Raw genomic sequence first — 20,682 nt, forward strand, 5'->3', positions numbered from 1 at the left:
TACTATGCTCACCAAGGGTATTGGAACCAAATTTTGGCATTATACTTTCTCAGACTTATCACTGAGCCATTGTAAAAACTTCACAGAATAAAAAGTGTTCACAGTTGTTAACACACACATATAACAAAATATTATTATTATTATTTACAAAGTTTCAGATCTCAAGCCCTTCATGAAACAGCTTAAACCATGTTAATGAGAAAAAATTATTCAAAAACCTGTTTTTCTAAATAATATGATTTAAACTGCCTTACAAAAGGCTTCTGCCAAAACAATTTTTTTTTTTTTTTTTTGTTACAGATGTGTTTTACCAGTTGGGAACACTTTTCTTCAATGAGCCACTATGAGCAACATCTAGAAATTAAAGTTTCTAAAAGAAAAGTTTCACCTTTCACGAACATGTACCATAGCAGCTTTTTAAATAACAAGATATATTCACAAAACTGCTCTTAGTATGCAACTTTTAATGGTTGTAGGGGCCATATTAACTATGTAAGAATCACAAATATACAAATAAAATTTCATTAATATAGCATTAAATCTAATTAATTACTGGTGTATTTTATGTAGAAGATACATGATTTCATCCAGTTCTTTATGGTCACTTCACTGAGAGTTAAAACAGGCAAAAAATATAAAAATACTCAATTTATTGTAAGATGTGCTCCTCACTAGAAATAAATGGTATAAAAACCATCTAACAAGCTGACACTTCACATCAACTCTGAATTCACTCAACTAACAAAATGGCAAAAAGCACTTCATTTTCAAAATAAGAATCTAAAAAAATAAGAAACTATGAATCATTACATAAGTACTCCCTTCTGAATTATTATTTTTTTTTTTTTTTTTTATTAGTCTTAATGTTTCTCTATATCTGAAAAAAACAAAAAATACTTCCTTATAATTTGATTAAATGCATGACTGGGTCAAGAAATCACCATGGAAGCACTCTGGGAAAGATGTATGCATTTTGGCAGAACAGGAGTCATCTTCCAATAAGGTAGATTTATTTTTCAAACATAGTTGCCCTTTATATAAATTGCCTTTAGATGTGACAGATGAAATTGAAGTTTCAATAAACTTAGAAAAGTATAAAGATCATCCTGATAATATTTGAATGAGTTGGCTTTGATGTTTATTTCTTTTTTTTTTTTTAATTTAGTGAATGGGATAGAACAAAACTTAGATTAATATATGTCTTTCATTGTCTTTATTTTATATTATGAACACAGATCATAAAACTCTAAGCCTACCACACTGTAAATTGAACATTATAAAAGGAAAAGCCACTTTTTGGAAGTTTATAGATTATTGTTTTGTTTTCTACAATACAGTAAATAAAATCAGGCTATCAATTTTTAAATTATAGATTATTAGGCCTAACAAAGATAAGCTAACGTAGCTAATCTTATGATCCAGTACTGATAAGTAAAACTAAAAAGTGACTAGTGAATATTATTTAAGTCTTATGATGTTGGTCACAGATTCTGAGCCTTTCGCACTCTACATCGTTAACCCGGTGAAACAGTTACTAAATCGAGATACATTTTAATACTATCAACAGTTAATTACAAAACTACGAAAACCATAAAAATTATAATATTAAATATGTTAAGGTTTCCAGTCCTACCGCATTAAGAACCTTCAGAAACATCGTTATCCAATGTCGTTTCCTTAGTCTTCAACCGGAGTAAATACTTATAGAATTAAACAGGTAGTCTGTTTTCGTAATGCGTTTCGAGGTTAACTTGATTTCACTTATCTTCAACAACCTGTACACCTTGATAAAACTAAAAATACTTTACCAAATGTATAAGTCAAAAACATAATACAACTTGCAAGAATAAACTTTTATACAATCGTAACAATACCAACAACATAGCGTGAAACACCTTTGATTTAAACTTAAATACATTTTTGATAAAATATAATTCACTAACTTTATCCGTTACTACATGGCTTTTATATAATATTCAATTACTGATGACACAAGCTATAAATATAGTCTTTGGTATTAAAATATTTTATTATGAAGGTACAATTAAGAAATACAGTCACTATATTAACGTTTTCGTTTTGGTTTGTTTTTTTTCAAATTCCACTTACTTTAATTAGTGGGTTTTATTCTTCCGTGTTTACAAATAATACACACGCACATACACGTATATTCAGTTGTAACAATTTAAATTAAAAATATTATTTTACTTTTATATTTATTTTATAATGCTGTCGCTTGTAATAAATTAAATTACAAACGATGCAAACATTAATTTGATTTTAGTACAAAAAATTACTCCAAAAGTAAACATCACAAAGCATCAAAAGTAATATTCACGTAGTACAACTTTAAATGAAAATATCTGTGGCGATAGCATTGAAAATACGCTATCTCTCCAGAAATCTTTCGAAATCGGTCATTGAAAAAAAGCAGTCCGATGAAATGTAAAAACGAATTTATAACACAGAAACATTCTATGTGTACGGAAAAGCAGTAAAATAAAATTAGTAAGTAGAAATGGTACTGGCTAAGTCTGATTAAAGAACTTGGAAGTCCTCTGCACGATAAATGATTTTCTTGTTCTTCATTAAGCTGGACAGAGCATTTTGGTAAATAAATCCTATAAAAATCAGCATAACTTATATTATCACAATTAACAAAATATTTCAACATTTTTCAGCAGGAAATACACAGGCGCCACTGAGAGCACAAAGGCTTTTCATTTTGTTACTCTAATAATTGAATGTAAAATATAATTAGGTAAAACAAATCATTGTACTCTACCTTGTTGGAGTAATAGGTGAGGTGAAAATCAGTGTAAAACATAGACGAGTGAATTACTTTTATGCTTATAATTGTTAAGTACACACAGGAGCGTTGAGAAACAGCACATGTCCTGTAGTAAACATCCTCGTCAAGACTTTTTCTTTTTCTTTTAAGAACTTGTTAACAAGATCCTAAATTAGGACAGCAACAAGCTCATAAACAAGGCAAAATCATAGCAGCAGCCGTTTTAGCTCACAATATAAGCGAAAACTTTAATAAAATAACAACAACTATGTATTAAGCTTATAGTGTAACAAATATACATTAGTTGTCACTCAAATTATTATTTCATTCATTCAGAATGTATCAAGGTATATATATATATTTAGAGAAGCCAAAAACTATGCTATTTTTTTATTAGATGAAGATATATCCTGTAGGTGATTTATGGGCTCTACAGCGTAACCAGGTTGCATTCGTTCAGCCTTCTGGGCAATTGCTCCCCTCCTACGTGTATAATTTCGTTTAGGTATTTTCTTCCGAGTGGTTGGGGGATCTTTGAGCAGTGGTCATGTACAAATGTGCCGAGTCCGCATTGGTCACAAGGGGTCAGGAGTAGGAACTTAAGCATACAATATTCTGTACTTCAGGAAAGATGGTCACTCTTCTTTGTTTGTTTGTTTGTTTTTTAATTTCGCGCAAAGCTACTCGAGGGCTATTTGCGCTAGCCGTCCATAATTTAGCAGTGTAAGAAGACAGTTAACAATTTAGTAAATTCGAAACGTTGATAGTAAATATGAGGTTCAGTGAAGCATAAAAAGTGCTGTTACTAATCGGTAGAGTAAATCAGTCAGAGAGTTTCTTTTTGTTTAAGCTATCGGTAAATCAGTCTGTTTCTTTTCAGTTGCTTAATCTGTCAGTCGTGAAGTTGTACTCATTAAATCATTTATACGTTAGTATAGTACCGTTAGCGTAGCTTTAAACAGGCCTAAAGGGTTTTCACCGGGTATAAACTTTCATAACTGTTGAAGCCTGGGATGGCCAAGTGGTTAAGGCACTCGACTTGTAATCCCAGGGTCGAGTGCTTGAATCCTCGTCACACCAAATATGCTGGTCCTTTCAGCCGTGGGGGCGTTATAATATTACGGTCAATCCCACTATTTGTTGGTAAAAGAGTAGCCCAAAAAGTGGCGGTGGGTGGTGATGACTAGCTGCCTTTCCCTCTAGTCTTACACTGCTAAATTAGGGACAGCTAGAGTAGATAGCCTTCTTGTAGCTTTGGGCGAAATTCAAACCAAACCACAATAGTTAAAGGGGGTTATCAAACTAATTTATTATCATTACGTGGACTAGGCTTTAAATTGTTTGTTTGTTTTTTGATACACAAATATTTCGTAGTCAGATCAGGTGTTATTTTAAGAGAATGAGAAATAATCAAAGATTCTAATCAAAACAATTTTCTTGATCATGTATTATATGAAATTTGTAATATGCGGACCACTACTTGTTTGTTTTTGTGCAAAACTGCTCCATGCTATCTGCAATAGCCATCTCTGATTCAGAAGTAATAAGTTAAAAGGAAGGCAGTTAGTCTCAGCTATACTTACCGTAAACTCTTGGGCTGCTCTTTTATCAACCGACCATCAAATATAAAGCCTCCACAGTTGAAAGAACAAACATGCTCGGTAACGGGATTCGAGGTCGTGTCCCTCAGATTGTGAGTCGAGCATTTCGGATGAAGAGTTCTAAATAGAACCTGACCTTCCCCAGCACAAAGACCGAATACCTATTCAGACACAGCAGTCGAGCACTTTAACTACCGTGCCATACGAACAACACCAATGTAAGGACAAGTGGGTAAATTGGGAGATAACTATATTTTTGATCCCCACATGCTCTGCAGTCACTACAAAAATATAAGAATAACAATTCGATCAGAGGTTTTACATTGAGTATTTATTTTTATAATACTTAAAAGCCACAGACGTAAAACTTACCAATTACCGGGGGTATGGATAAGGAGGGGTTCAGGGGTAGCGTGTATGAGAGGCTTTGGGAGACTTATCCTTCCCAAAACTGTCCCAAAGGGGCATTATTCACACCAACTCATAAATATTGTAAAATAAATATCGGGGAGAGACAGGAAGATCAAAAGAGGTGTTTGTGACTCACTGAGGAGACCTTAATTCATTTAGGAAGAGCACAAACTGATTCTTCTCAATCCCTCACACGGAACAGAATAGCCTATGCAACGCATGTGTTAATATCGCCCCTTTCATATAGTGGTCAAAAATTAAATTCCTACTCTATGGCTCTGTCAGTTATAAGAAATTCTATTTCGAGAATGTTATAAACACATAAATTTTTCATATTATTTTAAATTAAAAATCGTATAATATATTGAAACCTTGCGATAGGATTCTCGTCAGCCTGTGTGAAGCAGTAATCTGTGTGTGTGAAGATTGTATTTGTGTTGTGTTACTAAGGCAAGTCAGAGTATATTTGTATTTTGAGCTGTATCATCTAAGTAGGTATGAAAGAGGTAGGTCTGTGTAAATATGTTGTTATTTACGTCAGCTGTTTTTTAAACATCAGACTTATGCACAAGTATTTTATATTTAAATTTGCTGGTGTTTTGGGGTTTTTTCTGGGCGCTGAAGCCGTTATATAAGAAGTAAAAATACGTAATCACTTTTAGATAATTTTAACGTCGGAACATTCAACCTGTTTTTAACTTAGGCTTAAGTAAAAATGTAGCCGTTGGAGATTTGTATGCGAGTAGGTAAGGGTTTTGTACTCACTCATAAATGTAATATGGCTATTAAAGATTTTAGGCATTTTAATATTTTATATTTATATGATCCCATTTAATATAAGTTTAATTTACAATTACTTTATTATATTAGTGTTGTTTTGTCTTTTCATTTTGTTTATTTTAGTTGCTTGTCTTATTTGATTTTCCATTAGTGTGATTACGTAAGACATTTCTTAATTAGCACATTGTGATGGGTATTGATTAAATACTGTATTGTTTTTGTTTTGGATACTACTATAATTTTTATGTCTTTTTACGTTGGAGGTTATTGTTGGGTTGTTGTGTAGCGTATGAATTCCTGTATTGTACGATTGTATTCATTCGTGTGTTATATATCAAGGTATCAATTCCTTAAGTCAGTCACATACTATACTGTATAAAAGTGAAAGATAACATTTTTTAAACTTTTTTTCACAACATTCTGCTATTTTTTTTATTTTAATAAGTTGTGATATAATATTATTAAGGTGTTGTATTTTAGTTTTGTTTAATTATTCATTAATTTATTTTTATATCATGATGCTACTGTACTAAGTCATTGATATTGTTACATTAGTATGTGATGCAGACAATCGCTTTCTTCATGGTTGCAACAAGGTATTTAAAATATTCAGTTTATATCAGGTATTTGAGCATATTTTTTTAGATGATTTTCTATGGTTTTTTTGCAATATTTATATTTTAAAGAGTTTGACTAAACTATGTGAGTGTTTACATTAAACAGTTTAGTAATCTGTTTCATTGAAGACTGTTTTTTTCAATCATAGGGAACTATTAGGGCTCAATTTTAAGACCTTTGCTCTTTTGGTTGTAATCAATGACAGAGGAAAGAATGATTAATAAATTAATTAAGTTGGTCAAGGATATTAAAGGTTTTGGGTGTTGATGTCTGTGAGGAGATTGCTGCTGATTTACAAAGTGATTTAGATTATTTGGTAAGTTTGGCAGATGTGTTTTATTTATAATAAGTGCAAGGTAATGTATGTGGGATATCACAATTTCAGTACAATTTTGATTAGAATAACTTTAACAGTGTTTGGGAGAAAAAAAATTTGGAATTCTGGTTGGACAGTTTCTTTTGATATCACAGTTGTGTTTTATTATCAGTGGTAGAGCAAATAGGATTTTAAGTTGTATCTACAGAAATATTTGTTACAAGTGTGAAGAGGTTATGATTGCATTGTATAGGTCACTGGTCAGGTCATATTAGAATATTGTGTGCAATCTCAGGCTCCTTACCTCGAAAAGTACATTGAATTGTTGGAATTAATTCAGAGGAGGGTACCATGATGATACTTAAGATGGAAAGGTTTTCATTAGAGAACTGAAAAATATATATGTAAAAACGGCTCTTTTGGGTTGAGAAAATTTTTTTTTGTAGAGGAGCGAACAATGTTTCGACTTTCTTCAGTCATCATCAGGTTCACAAAGAAAGAAAGAGGTAACTGACTGGAAGCTGACCACATGTTTGAAAGGGGTTGTGTAACTGAGTGTCAGAATGCAGAGGGCGTGCTTAGATGTTTGAATATATAATTTTATATTATTTATTTCATTATTATTTATTATATCATTTTTTAATATAGGTATAAAGGTGTTCCTTTATATTGGTTTATTTTGGGCTTGAGTTGTTGTATAAGTAAGGCTTCTTTAATTTTGTATTTGTTTATGTTTGTTTCTTTATTTAGTATTTGAGTGTTTTTTACAGTTATATTGTGTTTATTTGACATCACTGATAAGAGGACAGGTTAAATTTTCTCAAATTCTTTTTTGCTTGAAAAGATAATAGTTTGGGATTATCTGATGAGATATTTAACATTATTAATGGAATTTATAGTGTTGATACATTATTTTTTTAATACTTGAGTACAAGAATGATAGGATGTGATTATTGTATTAAATTTAAGGTATTTAATAGGAAGAATTGATAAATAATTGAATGAGAAGAGATGGCTTGGAGTTTACATTTGTTAATAATAGTTTAATGGATGAGGTGCCCTAGATGAATTGAAGTGCCACTGTTGCTCTTAAATCGTATGTATATCAAACCTGGGTCCTATTGTCTTCAGAATAAAATACAAATAAATTGAAGGATATTATCTTATCACTCTCCTCTAATGTCTTGTAACTTTGTCAAAATCACTTTTAACCCTTCTTTTCTGAGAGAAAGAGAAAATATGTTGAGATATTAATCTCTCTCTCTCTCTGTGCAATTTATCCCATCCTTATAGCCCTCTTTTGAATTATTTCCATTAAGCTCATACCCTTTAAAGCTGGTAACATGTAGGGTTAATGAGGTCTTAGTGAGATTTCATTTGGATTACTCTGCACAGTACTATTTAAAGGAAGAATACCAACATGTTGACTGAAGTACAATAAGTTACTATAATGATGCCTTCTTTCAATCTCTTTCCAACCTCCAAAGAAAAACTTCTATAGAGTTTTGACCTTCTGTTTTAACACAGATGAGTGTAATCAAAGATTTTTTTCTTCAACATTTCTATGAAGAGTGAGTCGATAGAAGCATAAGCTTGTAGAAGTTTTTCTGATGATGTAACATGTGAAAGAATTCTGAATTTTTAAAAATTGTTTTGGTTAATATGTGAAGAGCTATATTTAAGGTAGGTTTATAAGAAATCGGAGATTTTTACTTTGCTTTAAATGTAAATGAATGATATTGTGTTTGGTATTTTCCAAGATGTTAGTTTAGTTGGTTATATTTTACAGACTATAAACCAAGATGTGTAGCAAAGATTGTACACTTGCCAATAGCTGACATGGATGAGTCTTTCCTGAATGACCTTTTAGAGTGCTCTGTGTGTTTCGAACAACTTGATGTCACCAGTAAAGTATTACCTTGCCAACATACTTTTTGTAAACGATGTCTGGAGGAAATAGTCACTTCTCATAAGGAGCTACGTTGCCCCGAGTGTCGAGTGTTGGTAGAGACGCAGGTTGACGACCTTCCTGCTAACATCCTGCTTGTGAGACTGTTAGAAGGCCTAAAAAACAACTCCCGGCCTAGTAAAACCAACATTTTAGGAGGTGAACATCAGGATAAAAAACAAACCACTCCACAACATATAGCTTCTGTAGGACTGGTAACTACAGCAGCATTACCTGCCCCTCAAGCCCCTGTTCCACCTTCAGTGTGGCAATTTGCAACAAAAAGTGGAGGAGAAGCAAGAATAGTTCCCAGACAAGTCCCTGTAAGTTACTTTTGTGTTCGTCTTAAAGTACCTTGTAAACACAAAGTGTGTGGGACAGAGTAAACATAACAAAGGGAAGTTGCACCACTGCTTGAAACACACACTGATTTTATTATATTATCAGACTAGAAACTATCAATTTGTTGTAAGTGCTTTCAGGTTCATGTGAACTTAATGAAAATGTGATGATAGAAAAGCCAACAGAAGGTTTGCCTGTCGTCAAACTTTTGGGCCAGTCGAGGTGGTAATACAGACTAGAAATCACTAGTTAAGCATAAGCAAGACACAATATTTTCTTGGGATGTGAGTTGTTGGTCACTTTCAGTCTGGTCAGTTTTTACATTAGTTTCAGTCTATGGTGAGTTAATAAAAGATCTTTCATTCTATTCTAAAATTAATCCAATGTTAATATGAGCTTTCATTAGAACTTTCAAAAGTATAACAGAATTAATTTGAAAATGTTGGCCCTAAACATTCACAAGTGACACAACTAGACTTGGGCAGTTAGTGGAATCTGTTAATTACGTTCCTGGATTATGTTAATTTTCTTATTTTAGGAAGATTAAATTGATGAATCTTTTAAAAAATAATTAACTTACATCAATACTAGAATAAAAATATTGCCTAAATTAATATAAATTTATGAAAAATCAACACATCTTAATTTATTTTTCTCTTGCCCCTATTTACTTACTTTTATGAAAAACAAAGAAACCCACTGGCATAGCAGTGGGTACAAGTAATTTGTACAAGTAATGGAATGAAAAGTGTTTAGAGCAGGACGTGAGACGCTGTAGCATTTTTCCTGGGGACTGTTTTGATTTCATTGTTGTTTGGGCTTGTTTGCTTTGTAGAATATATATATATATATATATATTCTACATTTTAACAATATGAGTTGTATATTGTTTTATAATTATCTTCAGTATCTTACACTATGAACAGTATGTGGATATGCATTAATTCATATTTTATTTTTATAAAATACTAAATTAAACTTGACATGCACCATGTGTTCTAGGAATGAATATTTTAAATATATATATTTAACTGTTGTCTCCTTTCATTCTGCATAATTATGAATGAAACAGGTTTGGTCTAAGTGTGCCCCTTGGTGTGGATTCCTGTACGTGGTGAGGGGGACCTCTCAGGGAAGGTTCTGTTCTGTCTGGTTACCTTCTCTGGGATCTAAATATCCACCCACGTTTGCCGTGTATGGCGACCCGTGAAGGGGAGGAGAGGATCCTGGTGGTTGAGGGGTCCAACCCTAACACACCACTTTGGTCTTGAATTCCTGTAGACGGGCGGCCTTTGGGTGGCCCCCCCCTTGGGTCAGTCGGCTGGTCCACTTGGGCTAGAGTCAACCACATACCAGTGTTGGAAGTTCTCAACAGGTGTTGTGGACATAGTGCCTGATGCTGGTGTTTGGGTATAGTGCTCACGAAACCCTGGCATTGTTGCATTGTCCTTGCATGACATTGCAGTGCGTCTCCTCCTAGGGCTCCATGGTGGGTGGGGGTCAGTGGGTACCGAAATTTTTCTTTTTTCCTATGGATCCTCCTTCAAAAAATTTAAATAAAATAGTGAAAAAATAGTTAATAGGTAAGCGACCACGTCTTGAAGACTCTGAGCAGCAATCTTCAACATCTGTAACACACGTACCTCATTTTCTTACATTACATTCTCTTTCAGAAAAACCTTTAGGCCAATTGTCCCCTTTTTTTATTCAGAAGGGAGTAGAGGGTCTTGCTGGCTCTCCAAAGTCAGTAAAGAAGCTTCGATCTGGAGACATATTAGTTGAAACATCCACAACCCACCGCAGTGAACTCCTCTTGAATTCAACGGCAATTGGGGATATACCTATTGAGGTTACACCTCATGCAACTTTGAATTAATAACAAGGAGTTATTGCTGAGAGGGATTTGAAGAACGTCCCCGAGTCAGAGATTCTCGCTGGTCTCTCCACTCACAAAGATGGAGTTAGACTGCCAACAAATACCTTCGTTTTGACATTTACAGCATCACGTGCACCTGCCACCATCAAGGCAGGTTATCTAATTTGCAGGGTACGGCCATACATTCCAAACCCTCTCTGATGTTTCCAATGTCAGAGGTTCGGCCACTCAAAGACATCATGTCGTGGTTCCCTGACATGTGCTCGTTGTGGTGGCAAGGACCACAATGCCTATGTGTGTGACATGGACCCACATTGCATCAACTGCAATGGTTCTCACCCTTCCTACTTTCATTCTTGCCCAAAGTGGTTGGAGGAAAAAGAGGTGCAGCGTTTGAAAACAGCTCGTAACATTAGTTATCCTGAGGCTTGGAAATTGCTGCCCGCCACTCTATCTCGGACATATGCTGCTGCACTTTGTTCCACAACTACAGTGGGAGTGCAGACAGATCTCTCTGTGCCTCCAAGAGAATCGTTTTCAAAACAAATGAAAAGCCTTTTGATCTCCATGGTTAAAAAGGTTGATGAATCGACTTCTACACCCATCTCTGTTCCTCCCTTACATTCCAACAAACCTCAAGATTCACATCCTTCAGTTTCAAATACAGGCATTTCTTCTGATGCATCTTTTTCTCCCATCCCAAGAGGCAAAACACTCATTTGTTCGCATCCTCAGTCACTGGAATCCTCTTCCAATAACAAAGACCTGCCCAAACAACCCAGGGCAGGATCCATGGAGGTTGATAGACCTCCTCCGAATAAGGACAGTAAGGAAAAAAGACGTGGTCGTAAACAGAAGGGTTCTCCAGCCACTTTGCCTACCTGTCATTAAAAATGGCCACCTTGATACAATGGAACTGTCGAGGTTTATGTTCTAATCTGGATGATATCAAAACACTAATTGCTTCCTACCATCCTGTATGTCTTTTCTTACAAGAAACATTTCTAAAACCTGCTGATACAGTCACCATTTGGCAGTTTTCTTTATACAGAAATGACAGTCTGTGTGATGGACGAGTGCATAGAGGGGTGGCACTGTTGGTTGATCAGCATGTGCCCACCCTGTCTTTGTCACTCAACACACCCTTGGAGGCCGTAGCCATCCGTGTTTCCTTGGGTCATACCATCACTGTTTGTTCTCTCTACCTGTCCTCTGGAGAGACATATGATCAATTAGACCTTGATGCTCTCCTTGAACAGTCGCCGTCTCCCTTTCTACTCCGGGGGGACTTTAATGGGCATCATCCCATCTGGGGAAGTGCTGTTATTGATGGAAGGGGTCGCTCTGTAGAGCGTATGTGCTCTGATCACAATCTTTCTCTTTTCAATACTGGTTTTTCCACTTATTTTCATGCACCTAGTCAGTCCTTTACCGCTATTGATCTCTCAGTTTGCTCCCCTTCATTATTCTCCCATTTATCATGGAGGGTTCACAATTATCCACTTGGCAGTGATCATTTTCCTATACTTTTGAGAGAGACTGGCTGTGGTCGATGCCACTCTACCCGCTTGCCCCGGTGAAGCTGGATCAGGCAGACTGGTCCACTTTCACTGCTCTTGCAGAACTTGATTCTGCCATCGTGAATCGGCCATCAATAGACAACAGAGTGGCAGTGGTAACTGGCTGTATTATACAAGCAGCTGCTCAGTGTATTCCTAAAACCTCGACACGTTTTCCACGATATCCTCGTCCGTGGTGGAATCCTGCTTACCACTTTGCACGGAAGGCTCATAAATGGGCCTGGGATACTTTCCATAGATATCCCACACTTTCGAACCACATAGCTTTCCAACGGGCCCGTGCACATGCTAGGTGGGTAAGACGTCAAAGCCAGAAGGAATCTTGGATTAAGTTCACAACTAGCATATCTTCTACCACCAGTTCCAAGGTCATATGGGACAGGATTCAAAAGGTCAATGGGCACTACAATTCTGTTCCCCTCTCCATCTTACAGATCTGCCATTGCTCCATTTGGCCTTCACATCCAGGCACAATTGGATGACTTGTGTCTGTCCTTGGATAACATTGCAGATTCCACAGGTCAGCCCATCCCACCATGGCTTATTACAGCCCCCAAATGTGATCTTTCTTTCAGTCATCTGAAAAAGGCAGATACTCCAGATTGGAAGTACCATCATTTATTTAATGAATATCTTTCAAACAATCATTCCATTCCCATTTATACAGATGGTTCCAAATCAGGTAATTCAGTGGGCTCTGCTATGGTTTGCTGTGGTTCGGTGGTTGCGCACAGAATCCCCTCTACAGCTTCTGTGTTCACTGCTGAACTGTATGCCATATCTCTTGCCCTGGATCATATTGAAGCTGAGCAGTACTCCAACTGCACTATTTATACTGACTGTCTTAGTTCTATACTGGCCCTGGAATCGCTACACGTTGGCGCACACCCTGTTCTCACTGACATTCAAAACTGACTGGCCCATTTCTCATTAACTGCTACTTCTATCCAGTTTTTCTGGATACCAGGCCATGTTGGTATTCGCGGGAATGAGCTTGCAGACACAGCAGCTAAATCTATCTGCTCCGGCACTATCACCACCGTGCCTATTCTGTACATGGACTATGGTCTTGTGTTCAAGGCTCGGCTCCGTGCCAGCTGGCAGTCCACTTGGAGTGAGCAACACGACAACAAGCTTTTTTAAATAAAACCCTATATTGGGCTTTGGCCATCTAGCTTCCGTAAGGTTTGGAAGGAGGAAGTTGTTCTAACAAGACTATGCATTGGTCACAGTTTTTTAACTCATTGTTTTCTTTTATCTGGAACTGATGCACCAGTGTGTAGTTTGTGTTACACTCAAATCACTATCAGCCACATTTTACTTTCTTGCCATCATTACGATTCTCAATGACGGCAATATTTTAAACATGTTTTTTCCCAGGGTTTATCTGTAACATTGGACAGTATTATTGGTGATGGTGACACTGTCCACCTTGATAGAGTTTTTAGTTTTTTAATGGCCATTAATCTTTATAATCTCATTTAAGTGTTGGATATTTATTCATTACACCTTTTTAATTGTGGTTCCCTTTTCACAGTTTCATTCTCTCTAGTTCAATTTGACATTGCAAAATGGCCAGAACATTAAATAACTCGACACTAGGACTGGAAAGGCCAACTTCAGGTGACTAACACTGCTGTTTGAACTATCCGTTTGAACTACCTGTTAGTTGGCCTGGTGAGTTGTTATTCCAATTTTACTGCATGTCTTTTAAACTTTTATTACTTTACTCTTTGGTACTGGCCATAATGACACATAACCCGGAACCAGGACTGGAAAGACCAACTTCAGGTGACTGACAGTGGTTCTTGAACTTACCTGTTAGTCTTCCTGGTGGGTTATGATCATCATCATTTTGCTAGAGTAAGTACTTTACAACTTCTTTTACTCTGCTTTCTCTCTTACCATTGTAAACTTGGTGTCAACATTGGTTTTATGCTTTTTCTGTTTTTGAATGATGTTTTGTTTTACCTTCATTTCCTTTTCTGTATTTTACTACATTTAATTTATTTTTACCCTTTTACCGGACATTTGGCGCAGATAGCCTAGCTGCTTTGGGCCATGGAACACTAAATCAATCAATCAATCAAAGTATGCACCTGTTTTTGTAATAATAAATAAATGTGGTTTTGAAGGTGTACTCTTGGTTAGAAGTAGAAAATTACTTCCTCTAACAAGAGATGTTATTGCTATGTTTCTGGAGAGGGGTACCTCTCTGTGTGAATTCCTGTATGTGGTGAGGGGACCTCCCAGGGAAGGTTCTATTCTTTCAGTTTATCTCTTCTGGGATCTAAACATCCACCCACGTGTTTGCCGTGCATGGCAACCCGTGAAGGGGAGAAGAGGATCGTGGTGGTCAAGGGGCCCAACCCTAACACACCACTTTGGTCTTGAATTCCTGTAGACGGGGAGCCTTGGAGTGGCCCCCCTTGGGTCAGTCAGCTGGTCCTCTTGGGCTAGGGTCAACCAAGTATCAGTGTTAGATGTTTTCAACAGGTGTTGTGGACATTGTATCTTTTGCTGGTGTTTGGTTATAGTGCTCACGAAACCCTGGAGTTTCTGTAGTGTCCTTGTTTGGCATTGTAGTGCATCCCGTTGTAGGGCTTCTTTTTTAATTATGGATACTCAAATTAAAAATGTTAATAAAATAGTGAAAAAACAGTCTGTAGGTAAACGACCATGTCTTGAAGATTCTGAGCAGCAGTCCTCACCATCTGTACCTCCTGTTGTACCTCATTTTCTTATATTGCATTCACTTTCAGACAAACCTTTAGGGCAAATGTCTCCCTTTTTCATTCAGATGGGACTAGAGGGACTTGCTGGCTCTCCAAAGTCAATAAAGAATCTTCAGTCTGGTGGTATATCAATGGAAGCATCCACATCTCAACATTGTGAACTCCTGTTGCATTCAAAGGCAATTGGGGATATACCTGTCGAGGTTACATCTCATGTTACTTTGAATTCATCACGAGGAGTTATTGTTGAGAGGGATTTGAAGAACATCCCAGAGTCAAATATTCTTGCTGGTTTCTCCACCTAAGGAGTTTCTGCAGTGAGGTATATATCCACTCGAAAAGATGGAATTATGATGATGACGAATGTCCTCATTCTCACATTTACATCACCACATCCACCTGCCATCATCAAGGCAGGTTATCTTAATTGCATGGTTCATTCCAAGCCCTCTCAGATGTTTATAGTGTCAGCAGTTCAGTCACTCCAAGATGTCATGTTGTGGTTCCTTGATGTATGCTCTTTGTGGTGGCAAGGACCAGGATGCCTGTAAATGTGAAACAGACCCTCGTTGCATCAGTTGCAATGGCTCTCACCCATCCTACGTTCATTCTTGCCCTAAATGGTTGGAAGAAAAAGAGGTACAACATTTGAAAACGATTCATAACATTACTTATCCTGAAGCTTGCAAGTTGCTGTCCATCATTTTATGTCAGACATATACTGTTGCACTTTGTTCCACTACTACCATGGAAGTGCAGAGGGAGATAGATCTCTCTGTGCCTCCAAAAGAATCGTTCTCAAAACAAATGAAAAGTCTTTTGACCTCCATGGTTAAAAAGGTTGATGAATCAACTTAAACACTCATTTCTGTTCCTTCCATACATTTCAACAAATCCCAAGATCCCCTTCCTTTGGTTTTGGATACAGGTATTTCCTTAGATACATCTTCTTCTCCCACCCCATGATGCAAAACAATCATTCGTTCACATCCTCAGTCACTGGAATCCTTTTCCAACTGTAAAGGCCTGCCCAATCAACCTAGGGCAGGGTCCATGGAGGTCGATAGACCTCCCTTGAATGAAGACAGTAAAGAAAAAAGATGTGGTCATAAACAGAAGGGTTCTCCACCCAGTTCACCTACACATAAATAAAAATGGCCACTTTGATACAATGGAACTGTCGGGGAGTTTACATTCTAATCTGAATGACATCAAAACACTGGTTGCTTCCTACCATCCTGTATGTTTCTCCTTACAGGAAACATTTCTGAAACCTGCTGATACAGTCACCTTTTAGCAGTTTTCTTTGTACAGAAATGACAGGCTGCATGATGAATGAGTACATGGAGGGGTGGCACTATTGGTTGATCAGCATGTGCCCACCCCGTCTTTGCCACTTGACATATCTTTGGAGGCCGTAGCCATCCGTGTTTCCTTGGGTCGTACAATTACTGTTTGTTCTCTCTACCTGTTGCCTGGAGAGACGTGATCAATCAGACCTTGATGCTGTCTTTGCACAGTTGCTGTTTTAACCATATTCTGTTCCAAGGTTTGTCCATAACGTTAGACATTGTTATTCGTGATGGTGACACTGTCCACCTTGGAAATGTGTTTAGTTTTTTAAAGGCCATCAGTCTTTTTAATGCAATTTAAGTTTTTTAATTTATACATTAAACCTTTTTCTTTTTTGTGGCTCCCTTTTAAGAATCACATTCCATCTAGTTCGATTTAAAATTAGAAAATGGCCATTAAGTCAAACAACTTTAAACCAGGATTGGAAAGGCTAACTTCAGTTGATGAATGCTGCTGTTCAAACTACCTGTTAGTCACCCTGGCAAGTTATTATTAAAATTTTGCTACAAGTCTTTTAAAACTTTTATTACTTTACTTTTTGAAAATGGCCATAATGTCAAATAACTCTGAACCAGGACTGGAAAGGCCAACTTCAGGTGACTGATGGTGGCTTTTGTACTTACCTGTTAGTTTTCCTGGCGGTTATGATAATTACAGTTATGTTACTGAAAGACCTCTACAACTTGTATTACTGTAGGTTTTCTCTTCACGCTGTAGACTAGATGTAAACATTGGTTTTATGCTTTTTTTAACTTTGTTTTATTTTACCTTAATTTCCTTTTATAAATTTCCCAATTTTACTTTAATTTTAACTTTCTACTGGATGTTTGACATAGATAGCCTATCTGCTTTGTGCTATAAAACACCAATTCAACCAACCAACCAACCAATCAAAGGTGTACTGTTGTGCAGAAGTAGAAAATTAATTGCTCAAACAAGGGGTCTGACGCTATGTTCGTGGAGAAGGCTTGCTCTAATAAGGGGTGTGATGCTATGTTTGTAGAGAAGGCTTGCTGTAACAAAAGGTGTGATGCTATGTTCCTGAAGAGGGCTTGCTTTATGTTATTGAGCAGAAAAAAATTTTTATATAATTTTAGTTTTGATTTGGGCAAGTGAGTTTAGAAGTGATAACAATACTCATATTTGAGAACAAGTTTGTTGTTATTGTTTTATTGTAATGTTTACTAAACTAGTTTTGTATAACTGACCCTTTTATTTTAGAAATTAGTTACCACTAGGAGGTGTGAATTTTAAAATATACTGCATGTTTATGAAGTTGTTCAAATTTAACATTGTTAGTATTAATAATGAGGGCTTGGTTTTTAAGAAAACTTATTAATTTTGCTTAATGAATTATTGTGTAATGAAATTTTTGTTAAATCATCGCCTGAGAAAGGCTGCAGTTAGCTTTGGAAGAGAGGTGGTCTCAGTGATTGCACATTTCCTTATGTAAAGTAATTAAATGTTTTTGCTGCAAAACATAGCTTGCACTAGTGTTAATATTAAATATTGCAAGATGCAACAATAAGTTTTTTTTTTTTGTTGTTGTTTTTTTTTGTTTCAGATCAGTTATCACATACCATGTGCCAAAGCAGTTCATTCCTATGAATCTAAAGAACCAAGGTGAGATTAATTTCATCAAGCATTAAGAAATATGAGATGCTCACATACTAGACTTAGCTTGAATAAAAAAGGAAACTGAATGTGGACAGTGAATAACTTATATTAATAGTTTTTGGAACAATTCTTTAACTCGCCATACAGTAACCTAAATTAATTTAGGCATGTGAATTGTATATGATCTATTACTTGATATTATACAACATACTAGCTGTTTAATTATTATATTACATATTTTTTTCCTTTTCACCAAAAGTAAAATTGAAAATCTAATTACAATTTAGATGCCTTGTGTATTCTTTTATTTGTTCTGCATTTTGTCATGGACTCTAGTTTTATCTTTACAAGGATATTCAACACAGCTTTGACCAGTAAATTAAAACCTACATTTAATTCTATTATATTGGTCATGTGTATATAATAACTATAGGGATTTAAAGTCTGGCCATATAGAAACCTACGTTAAGTTAGGAGTATGAATAATATTATGGCATTCTACCTAAACTATTCGTGAAAAGTATTGTTCAGTGATATAATTTGCCATTTTTAAGATCAGAAAGCCCTTGTAACTGTTTTTTTCGGTAGTTTTTCTGTATACTTAGCAAATTTGATTTTGTGAATGCATGTCTAATTATGCACCAATGTAGTAGCAGTAAGAATGGTGTTGTGCGACTCTATAATGGTAGTATTTTCTTAACTGTATGATAAAACTTTTTGATATGGTTTAAATTCATTTTGTTATATAGTATTAAACAAAATTTAGAAGCTTTGTTTTGAAGGCCAAAAACACCTTCAGTTATAATAGTTATTCAGTGTTTGATGAAACTCAGTATACACAGAACCATACATTGTTTTTAATTGGGTGTTTAGTTTAAGTTAGATAAAAGGTATAACACACTTGTACATTTGTTTGTGTTGTTAAGAGCCTCAGCATTGAAGTAAACTATCCATATGTAATTATATGTGAGATGTAACTGCAGAAAGTGTATTTAAAGGCTGATTTGCAGAGAGTTTAACATTTGAAAGTTGATTGAAAATGTTGGTAACAAAATTTAGAATGTAACTAAATATGTTGGCAAATTGTAGTAATAATTTTACCGTGTGAAACTTGCTCTTATGATTTCACAATTGAACTGAACTGAAAAATAAATTTATTGAAAAAATAAAACTATTAATCTGTAACATAAAGTCACTCTGATATCTTGATTGTTATTTATCAGCTTTTTATTCTCATGTTGTATGTAAAGTAATGTACTAATTTAAATGAATAAGTGTATGACACTATGTGCCCATGAGTTTTACGTTATTATAGACAAGGTTTCTGTTAGTAAATTTATAACAGTGTGTTGTTGGCCATGAGTTTTACGTTATTATACAGTAGGTTTCCACTAGTAAGTTTTTATGACGGTGTGTTGTTGTTGGCCATGGGTTTTACGTTATTATTGAGAGTGTACTTAATGTTATCTTGTGAATTTTACTCTCATTTGTTTATGGTGTTACAGTTAGGTGGTTCACAGGTGTGTTTTATAAAATATGGTGGGTATTGATAACATATATACTGGGTTTTTGTAATATAGTAAAGTGTGTCCAAAATGTAAGAGTAAGTAAATTGAATTAAAAAGATACAAAATAATGAAGTGTCATTTTGTAGTAGTTCTAATGGTTGTTACTTGTGTGCTCAGCCACACAGAATGTGTGTTAGATATAACATAGGTAAGGATGTTTAAGATTTGATCATCAAAGTATCTAAGATAATGTAATTAGAAAATGTACTTGATACCACCACTTGTAGTTTTTGTCAGAAGTGATGAGGTTTAATTATTTAGTTCATCTCTAATAAGCAGGAGGTAATGTGTTCCTGATACCTAAGGATGATAAATTGTTCTTAAATAAAAGATTCTTCAGTAGTATTTTACTCTATTTAAGATATGGGCATGTATATTCACTAATTTCTGTAAAGTGTAGTGTTTTATGTTTAAGTATATTTAGCATTGCTTAAAAATGATTGATTATTTGTGTTGCTTGTGTTAATATATTTCTTTCACCTTCTTTAAATTTTATGATTTTTCTTTTCCTTAAGGGACTTGTGTTTTAAGAATGGGGACCTTATTGTTCTACACAGATGGGTTGACCAGAATTGGTATTATGGGGAGGCAAATGGGAAGTATGGTTACTTTCCTGCCAACCATGTTCAAATCCTGGTGCCACTTCCACCACCTTTGCCACAATGTAAAGCACTTTATGGTTTTTACCTCAGCTCAGACAGAGATGAAAGAGACAGCCTCTCATTCTCTAAGGTGATGTATATGCTCTATTTGTGTTCTTATAAACAATATTTAATTTGTTGTTCTAATCTGAAGCCAGGAATTAATTTTAAGGTTATCAAGTTTTTATGGTTCTTCCTTGCCTAGTAGTTAGGTTTAAGCTTCATTTAAAATAATTTGTTCTTCACCTTTTCTGTAGATAAACATATTTTCTTTTACTTTTGTATAAGTGTATGTATGTTATTTTACACACACACACACACACACACCTTTTTTTTTTTTTTTGAAAATGTTAAGTTAACATGATGAATGATAATACTGTTACCTAGTGACTACTTAGAGCTAGATGTTTACTACCTATCCTGTTTTCGGACTCGACGTTTTTTGTTCTATTGACTACTTACCTATTGTTAAGGATGAATAATTAATGTCTGATATTGACTTCTT

At 35.4% G+C, this 20,682-nt stretch overlaps 2 protein-coding genes across 10 annotated transcripts in view; one reads left to right on the forward strand and one right to left on the reverse strand.

Annotated features, from left to right (window-relative positions):
• The window catches only part of LOC143236146 (FHF complex subunit HOOK-interacting protein 1B-like), a 68,477-nt gene extending 66,540 nt beyond the window's left edge, over positions 1 to 1,937 (reverse strand). Inside the window, 1 exon segment of the mRNA XM_076474434.1 lies at positions 1,634 to 1,937. The gene's annotated coding sequence lies outside the window, so the exon portion shown is untranslated.
• A 3,239-nt stretch (positions 1,938 to 5,176) lies between these two features.
• LOC143240562 (E3 ubiquitin-protein ligase SH3RF1-like) overlaps positions 5,177 to 20,682 on the forward strand; it is a 68,870-nt gene continuing 53,364 nt past the window's right edge. For 3 of the 9 annotated variants that reach the window (XM_076483199.1, XM_076483200.1, XM_076483207.1), the window contains exons 1-4: positions 6,968 to 7,023; positions 8,307 to 8,788; positions 17,916 to 17,974; positions 20,052 to 20,268. In XM_076483199.1, the coding sequence (XP_076339314.1) occupies positions 6,975 to 7,023; positions 8,307 to 8,788; positions 17,916 to 17,974; positions 20,052 to 20,268 (807 nt within the window). In that variant the 5' untranslated portion in view covers positions 6,968 to 6,974. Of the gene's footprint in view, positions 5,550 to 5,799; positions 5,923 to 6,416; positions 6,518 to 6,967; positions 7,024 to 8,306; positions 8,789 to 17,915; positions 17,975 to 20,051; positions 20,269 to 20,682 lie in introns of those variants that run through there. The other 6 variants (XM_076483202.1, XM_076483205.1, XM_076483201.1 and 3 more) reach the window with 6 other exon arrangements.

This window comes from Tachypleus tridentatus, chromosome 13 (assembly GCF_004210375.1).
Source record: "Tachypleus tridentatus isolate NWPU-2018 chromosome 13, ASM421037v1, whole genome shotgun sequence".
Taxonomy (NCBI): domain Eukaryota; kingdom Metazoa; phylum Arthropoda; class Merostomata; order Xiphosura; family Limulidae; genus Tachypleus; species Tachypleus tridentatus.